The sequence below is a fragment of the Pholcus phalangioides genome, unplaced genomic scaffold (genome assembly GCF_987345545.1).
Source record: "Pholcus phalangioides strain wild (caught in Gottingen) unplaced genomic scaffold, Ppha-v1.0 ptg000017l_1, whole genome shotgun sequence".
Taxonomy (NCBI): Eukaryota; Metazoa; Arthropoda; class Arachnida; order Araneae; family Pholcidae; genus Pholcus; species Pholcus phalangioides.
In genome coordinates this window covers 52965453-52991120 of record NW_028301610.1, presented here as the reverse complement: position 1 = coordinate 52991120, position 25668 = coordinate 52965453, and the positions used below count along the sequence as shown (strand labels likewise).

General features: G+C 38.7%; 1 protein-coding gene across 21 annotated transcripts in view; it reads right to left on the bottom strand.

The window, feature by feature from the left end:
* Nucleotides 1-25668, bottom strand: part of LOC149074111 (uncharacterized) — a 235467-nt gene that overhangs the window by 52213 nt on the left and 157586 nt on the right. For 16 of the 21 annotated variants that reach the window (XM_089246127.1, XM_089246129.1, XM_089246135.1 and 13 more), the window contains 9 exons: nt 25559-25627; nt 24301-24369; nt 23018-23086; nt 17641-17703; nt 15396-15464; nt 14663-14704; nt 10577-10642; nt 9287-9382; nt 7263-7352 (listed from right to left, as the gene is read on the bottom strand). In XM_089246127.1, coding sequence (XP_089102253.1) covers nt 7263-7352; nt 9287-9382; nt 10577-10642; nt 14663-14704; nt 15396-15464; nt 17641-17703; nt 23018-23086; nt 24301-24369; nt 25559-25627 — 633 coding nt within the window. The remainder of the gene's footprint in view (nt 1-7262; nt 7353-9286; nt 9383-10576; nt 10643-14662; nt 14705-15395; nt 15465-17640; nt 17704-23017; nt 23087-24300; nt 24370-25558; nt 25628-25668) is intronic. The other 5 variants (XM_089246131.1, XM_089246130.1, XM_089246138.1 and 2 more) reach the window with 5 other exon arrangements.

Here is a 25668-nt window from a genome sequence, read left to right as displayed (position 1 = left end):
ATATCCTACCTCGAGTCGGATGGAGGGCTGTGGGATGGTCCCGAGAGAAAGCCATTTTCTTTACTGGTCATGGACCATTCCCCAGCTACCTCGAGAGATTCAAAATATCTAACAACAACAAATGTATGTGCGGAGAAGTCGGCACACCACTCCACTATGCCACCAGCTGCCCTTACACAAAAGTCTTCCACCTGATCAAACCAAGGCAAGAGCTGGTGAAGGAGTGGTTTAGGAGGATGAGCCGGCTCGAAAAAGAATCACGAACTCTTGAGAATCTCGTGCGCTATCTCGAAAAAGAGGGCATTGAAAAACTCCACCGGAGGAGAATAGACATTGGCAACCACACAACTAGACCAGATCAGCCTACGAGAAGATCCAGCAGACTGGCAGCACAGGCAGCAACACGGCGCCATTGAACAATAAGTTAACGACCAAGTCACGGCCCAAGAGACCCCCGGGACAAACTGTGATCAGGGCTATGAATGGTTGTGCATTAAAAAAAAAAAAAAAAAAAAAAATGAAAAATGTCGGTTTACATAGCGGCGTGAAATCTTTATGTATATAATGTATATATCATGTAAATATTTTTCTTTTGTCTTGCTTTGTAAATATTTTTTCATAAACAATAAAAAACCCGCATTAGCCCCCCCGAAAGGGATTCGGCAGTAAATTGTCCCTAGACGATTTGCCGGGGCTATTGTCGGCGAATTGAATTGAATTGCAATCTGGTACCCCCTTTTAGTTTCTACGGTGAGTATTATCTACACATGATCCCTATACGAGTACACCCGCAGATCTGAATTCATGTCCTTATTCTGTATAACTTGGTTTACTAGATTCCTTCTCGACGCATCCACCCGACCATGCTTCGAGAGGGCCTAGTGACAATTACATCTGGTTACAATTATCGAGAGTAAGTATGCAAACTGGAAGGCAGGTATGTTTAGCTTCATGGGGCTTCAGAAAAACCACTTCGCCCTATCAAAATGTAATAGAGAATCGACGTTTCGAAGGGCTTTCTGTATCTTTCCAGAAAGAGTTACTGGCCTTGAAAAAAGCATTTTGAATCAACATTGTTTAGTGGTGTGGCAACAAGTGTTTTCTTTAGAATAAAAAAATTGTGAAAAAATCATTTGGAGGGTACGGATACTAACCCAAGTATACTTACTGAGTCCCATAAAGTTAAGGATGTGCTCTGGTCTTTACCACATCGAAGTTTCTTGGTATTTCTCATTAGAAAAATAACAATGTTTTGAATTCAGTTTGCATTAATTTATACAGATTTGAAATTCAATATTGTTGCTGTGGAAATAGCATGCGTCCATCTTGTTTCAAAAGGATTTTCATTTCCAGTAAAACTTCCCATCGAGTGGTTGATACTGAAAAAAGTTTAACATCGATAAAAATATATTTGTTTTCATTGTGTGGGGCCCCGTTCTCTCGATGCCCTAAGCAAGTGCTTATTTTGGTTAATCCGGCCCAGCGAAGTGGAAGCGTAAAAAACTAGGAACTTGCACCCGCTCTAGGGGTGTCATGTCCGAAGTACGAAAAAAATATGGGAAAATGGTTTCTGCCGGTTTCAGGAGAATATCCAAATCAACGGTAATAGCAAAAAATTCACATCGTACGTTGCGACATGAAATATCGCTGTTCCTTTGTACGAATCAAAATGAAGCGATTGAATAAGTTTAATTGGGGGAGGTCAGGGGCACAAAAAAAAATAGGTCCCGCTTGGATAGATAGTCTTAAGCCACCATGGTTTTGCCATGGTGGCCATTAAGCCACTAAGCCACCTGCCGGTAAGCCACCTGCCGGTTTCAGGAGAATATCCAAATCAACGGTAATAGCAAAAAATTCACATCGTACGTTGCGACATGAAATATCGCTGTTCCTTTGTACGAATCAAAATGAAGCGATTGAATAAGTTTAATTGGGGGAGGTCAGGGGCACAAAAAAAAATAGGTCCCGCTTGGATAGATAGTCTTAAGCCACCATGAGACCAACGTATGTATCGAATATTGTAACAAACCATGCACACACAACTGAACATCATTTCAGAGTTTTATGGATGTTGTCCCAGATACCTGACGAATAATAGTGAAGCCTCCCGTGAGGCTCCTAGACACTGCAGGCACGGATCCTTAGTGCCAGAACTGCCTCCTAGGCATTGTCTATATCAAGGACGCCTTGGTAAGTTCCCACAACGAGACTACAGAAAGATATTAGTTTCTTGAAGTGGGAAAAGATGAGTAACTTGTGTTGAAAATTCAATTTGATTTTTGCACGCAGCTTTGTAGAAAAGATTCCACAACCATGACCAACACTCCCACCCCCCAAATTGTTTTTAAAACCAAGTTTCATGCGTTAAATATATGGCTTATTCAATTAGGATCGTTGTCCCTAAATGCTTCACGGTATTCTTCTGCAACTTTGTAAAGTGAAAGCGATAATACGTCTTGCCAAATGAATTATACAGTGTCAGTTCATTCACATGTAATTTTTTCATTACGTTATATTTGGAAATAAGAATCATTGTGAACGGAATCTAGCTGCCTGCAACTGTAAGGTACATTTATGTATTACGATTTGAGGCAAAGTGGATAACATTTGGATACACGAGGGACACCGCAAATCAACAAGTTCGGGAACCAGTGTTTGTATCTCCTAAAACAAGGTCATAAAAAAACATCCGAAAGAGAAATGAGAGATTTCCCAGGAGCAGATTTAATGGCAACAAAAGACCACCCAAAGATTTAGAATAATTGGAAGTTACAATTCGCTGGAGCTTTACATGCCCGTAAATAGAACTCCTTTTACAGAATAGTTCTCTACAAATGGAGAAATTAACAGTAAAAGGTCTTTTAAAAAGGAAGAAAGCATGGAGGTTGATCGATTTCGAAACAATACTATATGAAGCTATGCCTGTCGAGTCAGAAGATTAGGGTAATAACCATTTCACATTATGACGACTATTCAAGGGGGTTGGTAGTATACAGGGCGGCCATAATTTAAAGACCATTTTAAAGTACCCTACAAGGAAACTCATCAGAAAACTAAATTTTGTGGACGACTTCATAAAAAGGGATGGGAATTTTTAACGGAGGGATTACTTGCACATGTCGCCACGACAGGGTATTTTATTGAATGATATTTAGGCAAACGTTTACAATTTTAACAATTGTAGAAGTATAAAGAGTTCCACATACCTGAAAATGATGGCTATCGTAAAATCGCAAGATGGCTATTCCACAGCTGACCAAAGTGTGTGCAGGGAGGAAATGTTCAGCGCATCGTGAAAGGCTGCCTTCATATAAGGTCAGGTAAAGTTCTTTGATTGTCGCGACTAACCAGACGTTTCAAATGCCCCAAAGGAAAAAACACGCTATTGTGAGACACTTTTACTACAAATATTCAAAGTGAAACGCCCTCCGATTGCCACATTTGCAACTAATTTCCCTGAAAAAAATTCCATCACTTCACAAAGTCCTCCATAAAATGTCACTTCCTGATGGTTTCGCCTGTAGGCTAATTTAAATAATGTCTTTTAAATATGGACGCCCTGTACATTACGTATAATATACGTATCCTGGACAAATTCTTAAATAGGGACGACAGCACTTTTGAGAGGATATTTCCGTGACGGCCCTGCTCTGAAGTGGTCAGTAAACCAATGAAGGATGCAAAAAGGTCGTAATTGCAAATTAATGTAGATTTCTGGACAATATAGAAAAAAGCCCAAAATTGTCAAATTTCATTGAAATGATACTAGTCAAAAATACGATTTTTGTTGTTTTTTGTAAGCCGTAAGAATTTTAATCTAGAACGTTTTGAAAGCAAATCATTTTCTTCGTCCTCCATGCGAATCTTGGACTAAGCCTATCGAGTTCTCCCGCTTATAATTTACAGATGCCAACTTAACTAGTTTGAGAAAAAAGCAGTCCGCAGCGGTACAGATGAGAAAATTACATTTATAAATATCAAATCTGTTAAACACTCCCCTCCCTCCTAGTTTTCTGGGGAAAATTTTGTACTGGCATTACTTCATAAAATCTTAAAGTGTTCGTGTAAATAAATTTCTAACATGATCACAAAATCAGACCTAAACTGTGCATAAGAAACAGTGGTTTATACACACTACAGTCACTTGGAAGTCAAAACTTCATGTAGCTTTGATTAATTTTTTTGAACGTAACCCGCGAATTATACTAAGTAAAATAGGATCGGTTAATTTGGATTTCCATGGAAATAAGTACCGCACACATACAAAACAGAGGGGCTGAGCAGTGTCATCCATTTTCATAAACTTCGGATATGTAATCTTCGAATATTTTTGAAGCTTATGAAATATAGAATCAGATTAAGTTACGGTAAATGTTAATTCTAATGTATAATCAATCGTTCTCAGCGAGTTTATTAAACTTCGAAACTCATTTTTTTACAGGCGTGCGATTATGCATAATTCTTTTAGACCGTGTATGCGCGAAGTGCAGATCATAGGTGTAAGCAAAATTCTCGAGGAGGGGGTATTCAGATTTATTCCTTCTAGGGGGGGGTATTTTTTCCTACAAAAAACCCTAATCTCAGCTCAAGAAAGGTTAGAACCACAAACCTCCCTTTTGCATACGCCAATGGTGCGGATTGCTATTTTCACTTCATATTTTTTTTAAGCTCAGGGATGTTCAGCCTACACTTAAAAATTGACTTTAATTTCAACAATAATGTACAAAGTCCTGAAGTTACAGTAACATACAACAGTGCTCTTCACAGACGAGTCTAAATTCAGCCTGGATACTGATTGGGCAGAGCGTCCGTGACTGCTAGAAGGTATAGAGATCTTTGAACCCTATGTATGACTTCAAAAGGGTGCAGTTGACCCTCTGTTCCTGTTCACAGACAACACGCATCCACAATTCCACATCGGGCTAACCTGGTCAAAGATTATCTAGAAACTATATTTGGCGTATGGATTGGTCAGCCAGATCAGACCTAAAACCTATAGAACATTTCAGAGACGCTCTTGGGAGGGCAATATTATCTCGCCATCTCCCTCCGAGAACTATCCCGGAACAGAACTGCGTTTCTGTAGAAGTAGGATCGATTGCCACGGACCACTGCCTCGTGTCTAGTATGTCGTAGCAGTGTGCAACCTGTGACTATACCCAACAGACTAGTTTTCCCGTTCGATATCGCAACATGGATTTTGGACAATCCTGCAATGATGAGCTTCACTGACTCATGCATGCGTACTATGACTTTTTTTATAGTACATTCTTTGTTATTTGTACCAAATTTCGTTAAAGTCTGTCCACTAGTTTCAGAAATATGACAATGCGATTCTCAATTTTGGACTTCAACGGCTCCATTACGTAACGACTAATTTTACCATAGAAATTCAATTAAAATGATTAGACCCTTTGAGAAATATCCTGCGTAAATGTTTGATGTTTAGTTTAATTTTAACCTCTTGAATCAAATTTGTTTTTATGCTTTAGAAATTCAATAGCAATAATATCGTTCCAAGAGGAAAGTTTCTCCGATTTCATCCCTTTGTATCCCCTTCTGGTTGGATATTGGTGTGGGGAGGATCATCCCACCAAGAGCTAGATAATATAGGAAAACCAGTAGAATACGGAACAGTAATAACTAGCAAAAATAGCCTTTGACACTCCAGATAAATACATGGGGGGGAGCGGCACAGACTTTTTGCACAAGGTGCCACTAGGTCTAAGACCGGCCCTATACTGCTAATTTCTGCCTTGGAAAGCTTCAAGTACCTTATGAACGATAAGGTTTAACTGTTTTAAAAATTTGAAAGGAAGGAATTTGAAGAATCAACAAGAGTTGAATGTGAAAGTTCTGGCACAATTAAGAACGGTAAAATAATGGACAATCTAAAAGCGGGACGTATGGTAAAGTATATTTTGGTTCAACAATGGTACCTTGCTTCAGACGGATACAAACAGGTTTATTCTAGAGAGTAAATAACCTGAAACTAATCCGCTTTGGTAAGACTATTAAATCACTATCTAAAATAATTTATTTGGCACTATATTGATTCCCTGCTCAGTTATAAATCTTACTAAACCTTCAAGAAAATTTGTGCATGACAACTGCAGAGTAAAACAAAACCAAGAAAGACAAGAGTAACAATTTATTAAAAAGTAAGAATTGGAGTCCTGAACAAGTACAAAGAAATGAAACAAGCCTACGCCAAGGGTGCTCAACGTTTAAGAGGGGCAGACCACTTCAGTGATTTGGAAACACTGAAAGTTACTGGAGTGATCCGTAAGTGTGCACAGCCGTCTAGGCATTATACGCCCCGGACAAAAATTTTTCTCAGAGGCTCCACCCAGCTATAAATACCTGCCTATTAATTTCCATACTTACTCAAATTTTAGCCAGAAAAAGATAAGGATTCTACGGCATTTACAGACCCGTAGTATCATAGGCCCCAGGAAAACTTTCTGAAACCCCCTAAAAAAACTGCATATCACTTCACATACATCAGTTGAAAATTTGAGTATGTAATTGTCACGAGGCCCATGGCCATGCAGTAAAATGGGATGGGGCACCAAAATTATTTCAGTGATTAAAACCATCATACCAGTTGATCCGGCCCTGCCGCAAATGACTTGAATGGTCTTGAATTTAGTGACCTGTGGCACATTGCAACTCTGGTTTTGTGCTGGGGGATCTTGCAATACTAATCTTTAATGCTATGCGTGTTCAAGTGATCTATAAGTGTGCTCAGAAAGCTCATTTTAAAAATTAGATTTGAGGGCAACGTGCCGCATGAGATGACTCCAGGGGCCACACATGAAAAAATTAAATATTTCTATGTTTGAGTTACTTCATTCAGTAATGTTTAATTATATTTCCGAAATTAAAATATTATGCATTCTTGATGTTTAATAAATCAATTGCTCATGAAGTGGCTTTGTTCTCTTGCATCTGTTTATGATCCAATTTGAAAATAAATCTTCAAAAGAAAAACAGATTTAGTGAATAATTCTAAGCCAGGGCTGGACAAAGCACAAAACGAATCTGGGTGTCAGAACAATGTTTTCAAGCAAAAGTCCCAAAAGATAGTTTGTGCAATCAGATCATGTTATCGTTCGGGAATTGGTTTTTGCATATTAGTTTCACACAATACGAATAAGTATAAAAACCAATTGAAACAAAAATTGGTTAGCAGACTTTTGGTTTATGAAAAAAATTTCAAAAAGAAACCAGTTAAATTTGAATGATAAAATTGCCTATACCTTGGATTGGCTCGAAGTTTGAGGCAATTGAAATGAGCGACGTGGCTCCGGATATGACTTCTTGTATTCCTCTTCACATCGTCTCATAATCTATAAAAGAAATAAAAATCCTAGAGCCTAAAGGATGCTCAATCTTGGAGAATGCAGGGACTTCATTCATTGGGAAACGTTGTGGACCATTCAAGTGATCTTTATGAAGCTTTTAACCTTGTATACGAGTGGATATCATACCCATTACATTTTTGTTGAAAAACAGTGTCAGTACGAAAGAATACTTCCAGGAAGTGTCTTGCAGAAGTTAACTGATTTTACGACTCTTAATTGAGTTCCCTTACCACAGTGTATCTTAGCATTTTATATTTTTGAATAATTCCCGTATAAACAGTGGTATAATCACAATGTCATGATTTTCTAAATTACTGCTCATATTTTATGTATAGTGTTCAGTTGTGGTTGATTTATATAGCTATGGTTTCCACCCCCAGCAAATTATGTAATTCGTATTGAAGGAGAGAACTTTGATATATTGCCCATAACACCTATAAAAAGTTATTTACAAGTTCTCTCAATACCACGTACTTTTCCAATCTTCAATTATCATGCCAAATTATCAGGAGCATTTTTAGCAGTTACATTGGGCAATTATTTGACAGTTGATAGGGATCTTGACGAAGGTGTGTCAGCGTTTGTACTGGTTTTATATACATTGTTTCAATTAGACTTATAAGGAAATGGACTAAAATCCATTTGTGACAAGACATCCTATTTAGTGAGAAACATCGTCACGTGTAACGGCCTGCCAGCAATTTATATCTAAAAATTTCAAGGTTCAAAAATGAACAAAAGGAATGTTATTTCATTCCGAAATAAAGTGAAACTTGGAATTAAACCCCAGATAAAAAACAAGCTATCCACGTACAGAGTTCACTGGGTGAAAACTGATGTCTGAAGATGCGGGTGAAAAGCACTTGTGCTCGTGTGAAAAGGCTTGCGGGTCCGGACCCGCGTTTAAGGCCCTTGTAGCGTTGAAAATTTTTTTTTAATAGTAACTTATTAACTTGACTACGCCCCAATGATCCTATACCAGAAATGCAAATCCCGACAGAAAGAGCAAAATGCGGCTCTCAGAAATTTTAAATTTATAAATTTTATGATTATTTTCCTCATCTGCGTCCCAACGTCCTTCGCAGCGAGAAATACAAATTCTGACAAAACGGAAAGTACGGCTTATATACGGCAAAAAAAAAATTTCAAATACATGTTGGGATATTGAGACAGACACTTAAATACCATTTTTGCTTCGGCAGTATTAAATACAATCTACATCTATAATATATACTTGGCAATATATCAATAATTCCCACTTCGATATGAACTGCACGAATTGTGTTCATGACAGTTGATATGAAAAAATAGGACTAATGGGATTGGTATGACTTATTTTTCTATATCAATTCGTAGTATAATATCTCCATGATTTTTTCATCCATAAGCATAAGCAGCAAGTAAGGATTTGTACGATCGCTTTCACTTACAGGTCCTAAACCACCCTGAAGGAAGCATAATCTTATTGCACATTATATAAAATCACTAAATATTACCCAAAATCATTGATGCTGCCGTACTGTATTTTAACTGGATCCCAGAACCCAGTTAATTGGCAACATCTTGAGTGAAAGTGGGTCCCTGTCCAAAAAAATTGATTGCGGCTTCGCAACATTCCTTGTAAATGATATCCATTACTTAAAAATGAGAAAATTCTGTTCTTAGTCCAGGAAACCAAACGAAAGTGGCCGACACATGAAGCTTTTAACCCCGATCAAGGGCAAATTTTAACCACAAGAAACATTAGATTTGAGGTCATACGTCTTGCATAATTAGATTTTCACGTTCAAGTTTCTATGTAGGAATTCGTTATAATTGAACATTAATGTATAAACTATTTAGAAAAACTTCAAAATATACATTCTTAATGATCAAGATAAATTTTGCTTACTAAGCAATTTTACTCAAAAATTTCATACCCTCAATGCGTTTAAATAATAAGGCGACATGGATGAGGGAAGTGCAACTGCACTTGACTGCCCGTCTTCCGGTACTGCGTCATCTGGCTTCGGCACCTAGAGAAATAAGAATGCTATAGTCTACACCTGCGGTTTTCAACAGTTGCTCCACGGAGCCCCTAACGTGCAGTGACAAGAAAAAAACTTATATTTTAAAAATAATTATCAATTTAACTTTGATAAATGTCTTGTACCAGAAAGGGCTCCGCGAGTCAAAAAGGTAGAGAACCACTAGCCTACAACATGATTACTCAAACCTTTGGTTCCATCACTCCCTTCACAGAAATTCAACGACGCCCTCAACTCACAAGCTAACCTATAAAGATCCTATGTTATACACCTAGCATCTATGGCCCTTCGGCACCTTTCAACCGCTGGCGATATTCTTACTTTAAGAAACGCTAGCCTGCAACGAAGTTACTGAACTTTTACGATAGTGTGTGCAAGTGTCGTGGGCCACTTGAAAGATGTCGAGAAGGCTGCATGTCACGTGCAAGAGCGCTGCGAATCACATCTGGGAAATCACCATGGGCTAATTAAGTAATCTGCGCATGTGCTGCGACCACTCAAGTGATGTGAAACTACTGCACGCTACTCAAGTGATCACTTGATACAGAAAACATGCGTAAGTACATAGGGCCGCCGAGTGATCTGTCACTGTTCTCATGAGCCACGTTCCATTTTCTATTGCGGGTCGATTAAATATGCTGGTCTGAATTGAATGAAACTGCAACGTGGGTCACTAGTGATCTGTAAATGTGCCACAGTCCACTCCTCTCAATACATATCTTAAGGCTGACACCACACGACCGTCATGAAGTGCTGACGCGGCCACACGATGTGGAGGTAAAGTGAGCAGCGATGCCCAGACGGGAGATTGTTCTCCATCACTAAAACAGGTGAGGGTTTATTGCGCAAGGAGCTATATTGTTAATGAAGTGGTCACGAGCTCACAAAACACGGGCGATCGAAGTTTTCGCGGAAATTTTTGGATGTAGATGCAGGTCCGCATCCGCACCATGTAAGGAACCTTAAGTGATCTGTAAAATGTGCCGAAAGTTATTTTGTAAAATTAGGTTTCTCACATGAGATGACCCCTAGTGCAACAGATTTAGCAAGCATGGCTATACCAATTGTTCATTTAAAATTAATGAATATGGTATGTTATTAATCATTTTCTGTATGTTGATGAATATAAGATTTCTTGATAAGCAATCAATTATTCAAGTTGATTTAAAAATATGTTTATACCTCGCTTGGTGATGAGCTTCTTGAAACCATCTCTTGCTTTATAGTGACTGCAGCTGGTTTCGGCTTCTATGAAGAAAAAAATATATAAATAGTAGACTGAATATTAGACAAACAAATCGTCAACGAATAAGGCAAATGCCAGGAAATAAATTATTGATGCATTTCGACACACTGTTGGTGTCTCCTTCAGAGGACGAGTATCACGCTGCCCGAGTTTGAAGATCTGGTACTCTATTCAAGTGAGAATGTCAGCGTGACACTCTTATTCTGTGAAGACAAACAGTGCATCTGAATGTACCAAGAATGTTTTAGTATTTCCTGGTGTCTGCCTTATTAGTTGACGATTTTTAGAAAATAAAAATTCTATGGGCTATACAAAAGGAACTCAACCTTAAACTTTACTTTCCGATAGTTTCGGCAGCGATTCTCAGTTGGTGTCGCAGCACCATGGAGCAAAACTACCTTTCAAGCGGCTTTGTCGTGGAGTGTCGATAGTACAGATGTGCAATGGACAAAAAATGCCAAGCACTTAAAATGTGCCACAGTAATGACAAGAGACATTCAAAAATACTGCTTGCTCTCATTTTGAAGGTACAGCGAATGTGAAAGTACAGATTCCGCTTCACTGCAGAATTTGAAAAATGTAACAATCGTTCACAACAAAGAAATCAATGAAACTAATTATTCAAATTTTGTGCAACATGCGTATCCGAAAGATTCTATGTTTAACAATCAATGCATCTATGGAATTTATACAATTAATACAGAAACTATAAAGTTTGAAAGATGGCAGTCATTTTATTTTCAATTGACTATTATGGAAGACCGAAAACAATTTTAAAGAGAGGTTGTAACTGATAAGGCAAATATAGTTAAAAATTGAGATCACTGCTATGAACCAGCGGTTTCTCAACGTACAGTTTGTGATACAAGTGGCCGCAGACACTTGATAATTCAAATTAAAAATTATTCAGTTCTCATACAATTGATATCAGTTATACTATTAGGATTTAAATATACATTAGACATATTTACGGTAACTTTCCTATCGAGAAAAGGTAAATTGCAATACAAAATAATATTTATTGCATAATAATAATATAATAATAATAATTGCATTTCAAAATAAGTTCTTTAATTGCAATTCACCTATCAAACGTTGGAAATTTGTTAATAAAATATTAGGAACAAATGAAAACCCTGTCACGTTGCCTTCAGGTACTAATATGATTCGAATAGCAAATGAATTCAATGTACATTTTATAAACATTTCTCCTCTATCTCACCCAATATCCGTTGACTTCAAAAACTATATCTCTAATAACAGCAATTCCATCTTTATTTTCCCAACTACACCTGATGAAGTAGTAAAGATCATAAATAATTTATCTAACAAAGTTTCGAGTACTGACCTAATTAATTCTAAAATTCTAAAATGTCTACCGGGTGACACTATTGTGCTCCTGGCCGACTTGATTAACAATTGCATTGTAAATGGTGTTTTCCCAGATTCACTTAAATCAGCTACTGTTTTCCCAATATTTAAATCAGGTGATAAAAATGATTTCAACAATTTTAGACCAATCTCTATTCTGTCTTCTATCTCCAAGATCTTTGAAACTATATTAAAAACTAGAGTCCATTCATTTTTATCTAACCATAATTTTTATTCTGAAAATCAATATGGGTTCCTCGTAAATAAAAACACTGAATCTGCCATCCTTAAATTAACTTCCTCTGTTGTACATAACCTTGATGCATCAAGAAAGACTGTTGCAGTTTTTCTAGATATAAGAAAAGCATTTGATAGCATAAATCATGAAATCCTTCTCCATAAACTTGAAAAACACTGTATTAGAGGTAATGCACTTAATCTTTTTAAATCTTATTTATACAATAGAATACAATCTGTTAAATGTATTACAAGCATTAGTGATCCCATGAAAATAATAAAAGGTATTCCTCAGGGCTCAGTACTCGGCCCACTTCTTTTTATCATTTTCATTAATGATTTTTGCAAACTTGATATTGAAGGTGAAATAATTGCGTTCGCGGATGACACGGTTCTTCTCTTTTCTGCTTCTGATTACCAATCTCTCCAAAATACTGTTAATAATGATCTCCTAAAGGTAAGAAATTGGTTCCGCGCTAACAACCTCCAAATTAACGTTACTAAAACCAAGTTTATTAATTTTTCTTTAAATCCTACTAACCAATCTCGCTTAAGTATCACTTTCCATGATATCAACTGCAACAGTGATTTTTCTTGCACTTGTCAAGATCTAGAGCAAGTCAGTACAATAAAATATTTAGGATTACATATTGATCAAGATATGAAATGGAAATCGCATATCAAATATTTATTAAATAAACTTAGATTTATGCTTTACAAATTTTATTACTTAAAACAATGTTCAACTAACACCTTTTTATTAACACTTTACTATGCTTTTTTCCATTCCCATCTAATGTACGGTCTTCTTGCTTGGGGCAGCGACTACCTTACTAATCTTCAACCAATCATTTCTATTCAAAATAGAATTTTACGGTTTATTACTAATGATTATCACTCCCCTACATTTGCCCTTTATAACCGCCTACAAATATTACCCCTTCGCCATCTTTATTTTTACAAATCACTATTGCTCATTCGCAAAAATCAGTTTTCCTTTAACTTTAATACCACTCGCTCGTCCTCAAGAATAAATAGTACTTACACTCTACCACTAATACACAAAACAATAGCTAGAAAACACTTTACATATATTATTCCAAAGTTCTATAATTCACTTCCTTTAAATTTCGATACGAATGTGTCTCTGCCTACCTACAAAAAATTAATTAAATCCTATCTCTTATCTGAGACTAACATAAAAAAAAAAAAAAAAAAAAATTCAAAAGTGTTTTTCTAATTATGGTGTATATATATTTAATTTGTCTTTTTTTTTACCTTTGAATTTATTTGTGTGTATATATATATTTTTTTTTCTCTTCACCTTGAGCTTACACGTCCTCAGCACTTTTCTTTTTATTTCCTTGTAAATTTTTCCTCCATGTTAATTACTCAAAACACCACCACCATGGTTGTCACTGTTTAATTATATATCTTGTTAATCCCCCCCCCTTTTTTTTTCCGTTCCTATAATTCTATTGTGTATTATTTTCACTTTGTTAGACGATTTGTCTATGTATTAAATATCCAGTATGAGCCATTCCTGGCTCCTTGGGTATACTCTATCAATTGTATATGTACACTTTTGATGCTTGAATAAAAAAAAAAAAAAAAAAAAAAAAATATGCGGTATAGGTATATTCTCCAAAACATTTCTATTTATAACAGATAAGTTAATTATTGCTGAATTAGCCGATAGATGCCTTCAATAAAGATGGAAGGTTATTTTAACAAATAAAATCTTTGTTTGCATATGGTAACTGTCATGCATTCGACACTATTTTCTTAACGTGCTTGATGAATTTGGGATCATTTTAAAATCTAATAAAATTACAGCTTTTCTCAGGTCATGAACCTCCCCATAGCAAATTTGCTACGTTTAAAGATGCATGCATCCTGAGCCTTACCTTGAAAAAATATTCCTTCAGAAATCTCACTTTTTATGGGTTATTTTCAAGTTTTCGAAAGACAGCCTATACGTGAAGATAGGCACTCATTAGGCAAGGCCCAGGGTGCTTCAATTGCAGCAGGACTACTTGGAAATAGGGATCTGGTTATGGAAATGGGAATCTAGGGGCGATTATACGTTTGGATTAAGTCTTGTTTGCTTTATGGTCGGTTTTGAGCGGACAAAACAGTACATGTATCGTAACTTTGTAAACTGGCTTTGATGAAAAAACATTAGTAAATTAATTATGGTCTCTTCAATTGACCAATTCAATAAAAAAATTGCTTGAATAAATTTAGTTTTGGTGGACATTAGGTGTGACAAGATGAAACTCCATACCACAGGTCACCACATTTGATAAAAACATTTATTTTAAAAGTTTATATTTATTTAATAGGCAGGCTATATTTAAAAAAAAACCAATTGGAATAAGAAATTTTAATGTCAAAAAATATTTCTGAATTACCTTGGGTGCTGGACTCGAGATCTCTTCATCTGGTTTAGACATCTATAAAGAAATAAAAATGCTTTAATCGACATCAAGGGTAGTCAACCTAGAAGAATGAGGGCCACTTCCATTGATTGGGAACTGGCTGTTGGCCACTAGTGTGGCCTGCAGAGTTATAAACATCACTCAAGTGATGTAATTGCGTAGCGAACAAGAATTATCTGGAAGTCTCGCAGGTAACCAAATATTTATGAATTCGCCACGCAAGTGATCTGTGAATGCACCGCGTCTTAAGTGACCCACAACACGTGCCGATTACTTCAGGGGTGCAAAACTTCACCGAGGGCAAATAAAGTGATATGCAAATATGGCGCGGATGTCCCCGAGAGAAGTGCAACTATCATTGGAGTCTAGTCTCCTTTTGTATTGCGGGACGCACAAGTGATCTGGAACTGTGCTGCAGGTCTAAATTGAAATGTGAAACTACAACGTGGGTCACTCGAGTGACCTATCCGTGACTAGAATTCCCAGTCCGTGGATAATTGCGCTCGTGTGACAGTAAATGCGATCTGTAAATGTGCTGAGAAAGTATCTCTAAAACCGGGTTTGAAGTCGCATAACTCCAAGACCCACAGGTTGATAACGCATGACTGCACCAATTGAAAAATATTCTATATATTATGTATTCCACAATACATAATCACTATCTCGATAAGCAACCAGTTTGAATAATAAATCATTTTAGCCATACCTCGCTAGGTGGCGTCGGACTTGTTGAAACCACCTCTTGCGTTACAATGACTTCAGATGGTTGCGACATCTACGAATAAATAAAAATGCTTTACAGAAGAGTTGACTACCTAATAAACAAATCGTCAACGAATAAGGCAAATACGAGGAATTCTTAATGCATTTCGACACACTGTGGGTATAGTCTTCCGAGAATGAGTATCACGCTGACCGAAGGATCGAGTACCAAATCTTCAAACAAGCGGGGAACTGTCAGCGTGACACTTATCCCCTGAAGACACAGATAACATTGGAAAATTTAGCATTTCAGTATTTCCTGGCATTTGCCTTATTTGTTGAAAGTTTGTTTAGAGTAAAAATTCTTTAGCCAACACCAAGGGTGCTCAAACTTAGAGCGGGGGCCCACTTCAGTCTCCTGCAGCGTTATAAAGATAAGTGATGTAATTGTCGCGGACCAGAACTATCTTGAAGTGTCGCAGGTCACTCAAATATTTATGAATTCGCCACCTAAGTGATCTGGGAATGGACGGTGGGTCAGTTAAGTAATCTGACCAAGTGCTGCGAGCCACTTGAGGAACGCGAAACATCTGAGGGCAACTGAAGTCATTGCATGGGGATCTCCTTGAATGATCTGCGACTATGATGGTTCAAGAAGCAGTCAGGCTTATTTTGTATGGCGGGTCGCACAAGTGAGCTGGAACAGTTTTGCAGCTGTTTCTGAATATGCTGAAGTGATGCGAAACTGCAACGTGGGGCACTCCAGTGATCTGTAAATGTGCCACAGGCCGCTCTAGTGTGGGATTTGGCAGATTCTCAATACAAATCTCAAGGTTGATGCCAAACGACAGTCTTCCCGGATGGGGATTTTAGCCCTAGCCTTGAAGATAAAGCTGGCGCAGCCGCATTATGCGGACGGAAAAATCCGCAGTGATGCCCCGAACGGGAGATTTGTTTAGCGTTCCTTCATCACTGAAAAAAGTTTTTTAGAGCGATGAGGTGATGAAACGAGCGCTCAAAACACGGATGATCGAAATCTTTTCCAAAATTCGGCAATTCATCTGATGTGGAGAGTCAGATTTTAGTTGGAGTCACTTTTACTTGACAGGAAATTGTCAAACATTGTCTTGGGCCGGGATTACACTGGAAAAGTTCGGTACGAGTCCTTTTGTAAAATTTCAAGGCAGTCAATGAGGTCACATCGGTTGCCTCTTCTAGAATGAAAAATCCAACAAATAAGGTTATTGGTTTCAAGTTTTATAAAAACACATGCCAAACTTTTCTAGTGTAATCCCGCCCTTACGCAAAATTGACGGGGTTGAGAGTTGTTCCATTTAATCAAACTAATTCATAATTAAGAATTTGGGAGATGAATTCACTGAATTGAATTAAAATGGCGTTATCTATTATTTATAGCCAGGCCGACATGGGATGCTCTGACGAGACTTGCCAGGAACTTCATTAGGCCGCCCATAGTATGAACAAATCTCATTTGGCTGTTACGAAGATATATTTTCGAAAGAAAATGCAACTGCCCCTGCGGAGATTCGCACCCACGTCCTTTCACTTTCCGGGTGAACGCCCTAGACTACAGAAGCACAGAATCTCTCAATCTTTCCTTGGAGCTCGTGTACACTGTAAGGGACCGTACATGGACGGCCGGACCACAGATAACAGTGCCATCTCCACGCACAGGCTCACACGGGCAAGGCTCAGGGGGATTCAAGTGCAGCGAATTTGAAAATTAGGATCTGGCTGAAATTAGTTACGTAAAAATAAGAGCTTGTCAAATTCAAGACATTCATCAAGTATAACAGGCAAATCTGGTTGGGCGGCCCTTGGAAACATTTTACCCGTATGGCTCATGTTATGGGTTCACAACAAACGCATCCTGACAATGACGCAGAGTTCGAAAAAAATCGCAAGAAGACTGATATCGCGATAGCTTGTTAACTCCTATCCACACTTCTCTCAAAAGGTTACCATAGTTGAGGCCAGACAAACTGGTTCCTGTGGCATCAGCCCAAATAAGCGGCTGATCCATTAATTGATCTATAAATGTGCCGAGAAAACATTTCTATAAAATTCGGTTCGAGGTTACGATATGACTCCAAGGGCCACAGAGCACGCATGACTGCACCCCAATTGTTAGTTGAAAAATCCCAATCATTATGTATTCTAAAAATAATGAACAAAATTTATAAATAAACAATCAATTCAAATTGATTTGAAAATAATTCGCATCATACCTCGCTTGGCGGCGTCGAACTGCTTGGAACCACCTCTTGCATTACACTAGCTGGTGTCGACATCTATGAAGGAATAAAAATGCCATTTATAAAAGGGAGGAATGAAAATATGAAGACTGGCCGACTGCATTATACTCAAAAAACGTCAACGGATAACGTTAGTACCAATTTCAACAGTAGTTACGTTCTAGGGACTTAAGGAAAATTCACCTCCAACAATTTATCCACAACAGTTCGATACTAGTGAGCTAACTCACTTATTCGAGCACTGAATCAGTAGCTCACTCCATCTACTAGCTCATTGACTAGTGTCAACTTCTGCCGATTAATTATTAAAAACTAGTCCCTGCTGGGAAAACAGATTAACACCAATATATTTAACAATGAAGTTTCATCATTCCTGTATTTGACTTATTTTAGCTCTATAGAAGCAGCTATTGTGACACTCGGGAGCTTCATCTTATTCAGTTTAATACCACAGTTGAAGGCAATACAAGTAAGCACGATGTTAGGGTATATTCATTGGTTCCATTTACTCCAATACAAGAAAAACGGAAAGGAAACCGAAAAATTACATAGTTGCTGTATATTAAAATGAAACATTCAGTAATAAGAAAAGGAGATCTTTACATCCTAATAACGATATTGGATCAGTTCGAACTTTAGAAATAGAGTTTAGGGCCCCAAGTTGTGTAGCAATTGTAGCAAAAGTGGGCGCTGGATCAGAGGGGCGCAAATTTCACTACAACTAATCCAGCAAACTCCGATATTCGTGCTTTCTCCGGCTGATCATGCATCTAGTTGTTGGCCTGGGCACAAAAGGTGTAGCAACATTATCACAAGCCTCGAATTGAATATGGAAGCTTTTAACTTTGTATACGAGTAAATATCATACCAATTACATTCTTGCAGAATTTTTATTTCTTACTGACACTTTTTCAGCAAGACACTGTTCCTGGAAGTAAACCGAATATTACAACTCTTAATTGGGTTCCCTTACCACAGTGTATCTTAGCATTTTATATTTTTGATAGCTACAGCGATCGCTATATTGACAGAATTGTTCTGGCCGACCAGACTACGAAAACAAAATTTATTATAGACACTGGTGCTGATATTTGTGCTCCCGAAGGACTTCGTACCTCAAGCCAAAACGCCAGCGGACTTTCTTCTATTTGCCGCGAACGACACGAAAATTCCAACTTTTGGCACTAAAAGACTTACCCTCGACCTGAAACTACGCCGTCCCTTCACATGGACATTCATCGTGGCAGACGTACAACCTATCATCGGGATCGACTTCCTGCAACACTTCAACCTATTAGTTGATGCCAAGAACTATAGTCTCATTGATGGTAACACTAACCTTTCTTCCTCTGGCAAACCACCTAGCTCTCAATTGTCGTCAACCACCATCAGTCTTCTTTTGGGTGATTCTCGGTTCCATGAAGTTCTCGCGAAGTATCCGGAGATAACCAATCCGTCTCAACTATCCAACAAAGCAGAATTTGACAATATATCACCACATTGAAACTAAAGGACACCCTGTCTTTCGCAAACCTAGGAGCCCGTCTCTCGAGTTGAAGATAGCTCGAAAATAATTTGAATCTGATGTCAGCTGGAATAATTCGACCAAAATTGCCTTGGGCAAGTCCTCTGCATATGGTTCGCAAAGCTAACGGCGAATGGCGTCCATGTGGAGATAACCGTCGCTTGAATTTTATTACTGTGCCCGACCGTTATCCAGTGCCACATCTGCAAGACCGCACGTAAGCATTTCATGGCAAGACGATCTTCACTACTTTAGATCTCACCCGCGCGTATCATCAAATCCCAGTGAATCCAGAAGACGTCCCAAAAACAGCAGTCTACTCCTTTTGGGCTGTTTGAATACACTTGCATGCCGTTTGGACTACACAAGGCTGGCCAAAACTTCCAACGATTCATGCACCAAATCCTTTTTGGACTATTTCTGCGTCCCATACTTTGACGATCTCCTGAAAGCATTGATCAGTGAAGAACACGTTCAACATCTACACCAAGTCTTCTCTCGATTGAAACATCATGGTCTTCAACTCAACCCACCAAAATGTGTACTCGGAAGAAGTGAAGTTCCTAGGATGCCTTATTACTTCGACCGGAGTGAAACCCTTTCCAGAGAAGGTCCAGGTTAGAGTTCCCAAAACCCAAGACAGTCAAACTTCGAGACGTTTCCTGGCAATGCTCAACTTCTACAGACGTTTCCTCACGCAAGCTGCACACACTCAAGCTACATGAATTCCTCAAAGATTCGAGAACGACAAACGACCTCCTTGGACACTCTGCTGTCGCAGCATTCGAGAAGTCGAAATCAGATTTAGCCAATGCTGCTGCACTAACATACTCTCCCGATCATAAGCTATCAGTTACAGTTAACGTTGCTATAGGTGCTGTTCTTCAGTCACACAAATTCTGGTTTACAGCCCTTGGCCTTTTCTCGCAAACTGAAGCCTGCCGAATGTAACTACCTCTGACAGAGGTCCTGGGTATATATTCAGCGGTTCAACATTTTCGCCACTACCTGAAAGTCACCAACTTCATAATCTTCACAGACCACCGTCCAGTGGTATACGCCTTTCAAAAGAATTCCAATTCCTGCTCTCCTCGCCAACTTCGGCATCTGGACTACATTGGACAGTTCAGTACTGACATCCGACACATTTCTGGCTCTAGCAATGTAGTCGCTGACACTGTCCCGCATCAATGAAATTAATCTCCAATGCCCGAACCACACAGAACTTGCTACAGCTCAGGCAGAAGATGGAGAGCTTCGAAACCTGATGAAGACAGACTCAGCTGCACTGGAAATCACTCGAACTGTAACCCTCTACATGTTATCTGCGACACTAGCACCGGAAGTGTTCGCCCACATGTGCCACATAAACTGCGCCGTCAAGTCTTCACATTCCTTCACAACCCATCTCATCCTGGTATCCATGCTTCAAAACAGCTAATCCAGGAACGTTTCATCTAGCCTTCTATGCTGAAAGATGTTGCAGAATAGACAAGGTCATGTGCCCAATGCCAAAAATGTAAAGTGAACAAACACTCGCAGTTCACCGCAGATGTTTAACCTGCCCTCTGCAAGATTCGATCATGTGCACATAGACCTAGTAGGTCCACTTCCACCATCAGACGGTTACAGATCTGTTACTTTGGGCAATTATTTGACAGTTGATAGGGATCTTGACGAAGGTGTGTCGGCGTTTGTACTGGTTTTTATATACACACTGTTACAATTAGACTTGTCACAAATGGATTTTAGTCCTTTTCCTTATAAGACATCCCATTTAGTGAGAAACATCGTCATGTGTAAGGGCCTGCCAGCAATTTATATCTAAAAATTTCAAGGTTCAAAAATGAACAAAAGGAATGTTATTTCATTCTGAAATAAAGTGAAACTTGGAATTAAACCCCAGATAAAAAAACACTATCCACGTACAGCGTTCACTGGGTGAAAACTGATGTCTGAAGATGTGGATGAAAACGAATTGTGCTCGTGTGAAAAGGCTTGCGGGTCCGGAGTCGCGTGTAAGGGTACGTCCATAGTGCACCGCTTCCCGCTTTATCCGCGGCAGTTGTAGAAGACTAGATGATCCCGCGCAATTCTAGCCGGTGGTGGTTATAATGCATCGCTCGCGGGAGCGTCTGCCTGCATGAGCAGTTGGCATCATGGAGCTATCACGTAGGGATCTATTGTGTGTGTTTTTGTTAACAAAAAATATTTATCATAAAATTCAAACATGAAAGAATGACGAATGTACATGAAATGAATAGGACTCTCCTTGAAGTTGCAATGGGTTTAGTGTAATCGCTAATTATAGTTAATTGATAAATCAGCGATTTCACGTTTAGTGCCACAACAATTTTCGGTTAGAAAAACGAAAATTAATCGTTCCAAAATTCCGTTTGATTTAGTTTTATCGTTAATTAAATAATTAACGATAAAACTAAATCACGATCAATAATTAATTAATTAGCTGATTATTAGTTGATTAATTATTGATCGTGGTTTAGTTTAGTTTAGTTAATTAGTTAATTAACGATTAAAACTCCAATGGTATTTTGATTAACGATATCGTTTTTATTATGTCAACTAATTAGCGATTAGTATTAACAATTAGGCGTCATAATACAAATACAACGCCACAACAGGCAAATTGCCCAACGAGGTGGCTGAGTTAAGATCATCATGGATCCCAAGCCCCTACCTACTACTGCTACCCACACATGCACACACACCCCCCCCCCCCCCGCGGAACCCCCCAACGAATCGGTACATGCGGGAATGTGCGTGTAGTGCTATCTGACGTAAAGTTTGTTTCTGTGTAATGCTTGTTATGTGTAATGCTGTCATCTGCCAAAAACTCCGTTGGATTCAGTATAATCGTTAGCATCAATGATTAATCAACGATATCGCTTTCATTATATTATATCTAGTTAACGATTGGTATTACCAATAATTATTAGTCAAAAACTCCGTTGGATTCAGTATGACCATTAATGACCTTTAATTAATAACAGATTTCGCTTATATGCCATAACTAGTTGACAATTAGTATTAACAATAATTAATCGACACAAAACTCCAATTGGATTTAGTGTAATTGTTAATTTTCCTTAATTACTTAATGATTAACGATTTCGCTTTTATTATGTCATAATTAATCAATGATTAGTAATAACGATAATTGTCGTTACAAAAACTCCGTCGATTTACTATTCCACTATAAAACGAACTACAAGTTTTAGAGGAAAGTACCCGTTTTAAACTGCAAGCGGTGAGCCGGTCAAGCGAGAAAAAGAAATAATTCATTCCGGTTAAAGCAGGTAAAAGCAGGTAGGCGGGCGCGCTATGGCCGCCCCAATCAGTTTTCACGATCTTTTTTCAGCCGCGATAAAATGAGTAGCGATTCACTATTGACATACCCTAAGGCCCTTGTAGCGTTGAAATTTTTTTAAATAGTAACTTAGTAACTTGACTACGCCCAATGACCCCATACCAGAAATGCAAATCCCGACAGAAAGAGCAAAATGTGGCCCACTGTAGAAATTTAAATTTAATGGTGATTATTTTCCTCATCTGCGTCCCAACGTCCTTCGCCGCGAGAAATACAAATTCCGACAAAGCAGAAAGTGCGGCTTATACGGTAAAATAAATTTTTCAAATAGATGGTGTCTAGATATTGAGCCGGAAACTACCCTTTTTGCTTCGGCAGAATCAATTGCAATCTACATCTACAATATATCAATAATTCCCACTTATGTATTCTAAAATAAATATTTTTTGATAAGCAACCAATTTGATTAATTTATTGAAAAACAATTTCCGCCATACCTTGCTCAGTGGCGTCAGGCTTCTTGGCACCACCTCTTCGCTTACAATGACTTCAGATGGTTGCGTCATCTACGAATAAATAAAAATTCTTTACAGAAGAGTAGATAACTACCTAATACTCACACAAATCGTCAACGAATAAGGCAAATACGAGGAAATATTAAATTCTTAATGCATTTCGACACACTGGGTGTCGTCTTCGGAGAATGAGTATCACGCTGACCGAAGGATCGAGTACCAAATCTTCAAACAAGCGGGGAACTGTCAGCGTGACACTTATCCCCTGAAGACCCGATAATATCGAAAAATTTAGAATTTCAGTATTTCCTGGTATTTGCCTTATTTGTTGAAGGTTTGTTTAGAGTAAAAATTCTTTAGCCAACACCGAGGGGTGCTCAAACTTGGAGCGGGGGCCACTTCCGTGACCTGCAGCGTTATAAAATAAGTGATGTAATTGTCGCGAACCAGAACTATCTCGAAGTGCCGCAGGTCACTCAAATATTTATGAATTCACCACTTAAGTGATCTGGGAATGGACGGTGGGTCAGTTAAGTCTTACTGACATCTCTTCATCTGGTTTAGACATCTATAAAGAAATGAAAATGCTATAGTCTACAGCAAGGGTGAAGAATGAGGGCCACTTTATTGATTGGGAACTTGCTGTGAGCCACTTGAGTGACCTGCAGCGTTATGAACACCACTAATGTAATTGTATAGCAAATAACTAGAATCAACTGGAAGTGTCACGGGCCGCTCAAATATTTATGAAATCGCCACGTAAGTGGTCTGGGAATGTACAGTGTCTCACTCAAGTGACCCACAACACGTGCCGATTACTTAAGGGGTGCGAAAGTTCACAGAGGGCAAATAAAGATATGCAAATATGCCGCGGATGTCCCCAGTTAAGTGCAACTATCATTGGCGTCTCCAGAGTCTTCTTTTGTATTGCGGGTCGCACAAGGGATCTGGAACAGTGTTGCAGGTATCTGAACTGAAATGTGAAACTAACATGGGTGAATCCAGTGAACTGTCGATGGCTAGAATTCCTAGTCCGTGGATAATTGCGCTCGTGACATCCGTCCAAATAAGCTGTGGGTCCCTTAAGTGATCTGTAAATGTGCCGAGAAACTTGATCTATAAAACTGAGGTCACATGACTCCAAGGCGCACAGGTTGAGAACGCATGACTTAATTTTGGAATATACATAGCATGGAATATTTTTCAATTGGTGCAAACAATGTCTTGATAAGCGACCAGTTTGAATAATACAATTTCCGCCCTACCTCGCTTGGTGGCGTCGGACTTCTTGGAACAGCCTCTTGCGTTACAGCGACTTCAGCTGGTTGCGAAATCTACGAATAAATAAAAATGCTTTACGGAAGAGTTAAGAACTACCTAATACCCGAACAAATCTAAATTGAATAAGGCAAATGACAGGAAAAATTAAATTCCTTATTGCATTTAGACAGAGGATGAGTGTCAAAATGCATTAGGAATTTAAAATTTCCTGGTTTCTGCCTTATTTGGTTTTATTTGAGTAAAAAATTCTTTGACCTGCACCAGGGGTGCTCAACCTTGAGCGCGGGATACTTCATTGATTTCGAAAAGTGTTGGACCACTAGCGTAATCTTTACAACGCTGCAGGAGACAAGTGAGGCAATTATGTCACTAATAACTAGAATTATCTGGAAGTGTCGCAGGTCGCTCAAATATTTATGAATTCGCCACGTAAGTGAACTGGGAATGCACCGTGCGTCAGTTGAGTAATCTGCACGCGTTGCGGGCCACTTCAGGGATGCGAAACTTCACGGAGTGCTACTTAAGTGATACACAAATATGCCAAGGATCTCCTTGAATGATCAACTATCATGGGTCTCAAGAAGCAGTCTTATTTCGTATGCGGGTCGCACAAGTGAGCTGGAACTGTGTTGCAGCCACATATTTGAATATGCTGAAGTGATGCGAAACCACCGTGGGGCACTAGTCACATGAGCGTCTTCCCGGATGGGGATTTTAACGCAAGCCTTTAAGCCGGAGCAGCCACACTATGCGAATGGAAAAGTCGGCAGCGATGCCCCGGACGAAAGGTTTATCGAGTACACGTGCTTTGCCTCCCCAAAAAAGGTTGAAATGACAGCCCTGAGTAATAGGTTGCCAACACATACACAATTTTTTCAGAAGGTTACCGTAGTTAAGATCTGACACTGGTTCCTGCGCGAAAAACCGCCCGTCTGGCAGCTCCTCAACTTCGACATGGCTACAATCTCCATCCGTGGATAATTGTGCTAGCGTTAAATCCGCCCAAATAAGCTGCGGATCCCTTAAGTGATCTGTAAATATGCCGACAAAGTTTATTTCTTTAAAATTAGGTTCGAGGTCACGAGATGACTACAAGGGACAGAAATTGAGCACGCATGGCTACACTAAAATACTTAATATTGATTTAAATTTTTTCAACTATGTATTCTAAAATTAATGAACAAAATTTCTTAATAAGTAATCAATTGGAATTGATTTGAAAATACATAATTTCCGCCCTACCTCGCTTGTTGGCGTCGGACTGCTTGGAACCACCTCTTGCCTTACAGTGGCTTCAGCTGGTTTCGACATCTAAGAAATAAAAATTCTATAGGAAGAGTAGACGACTGCCT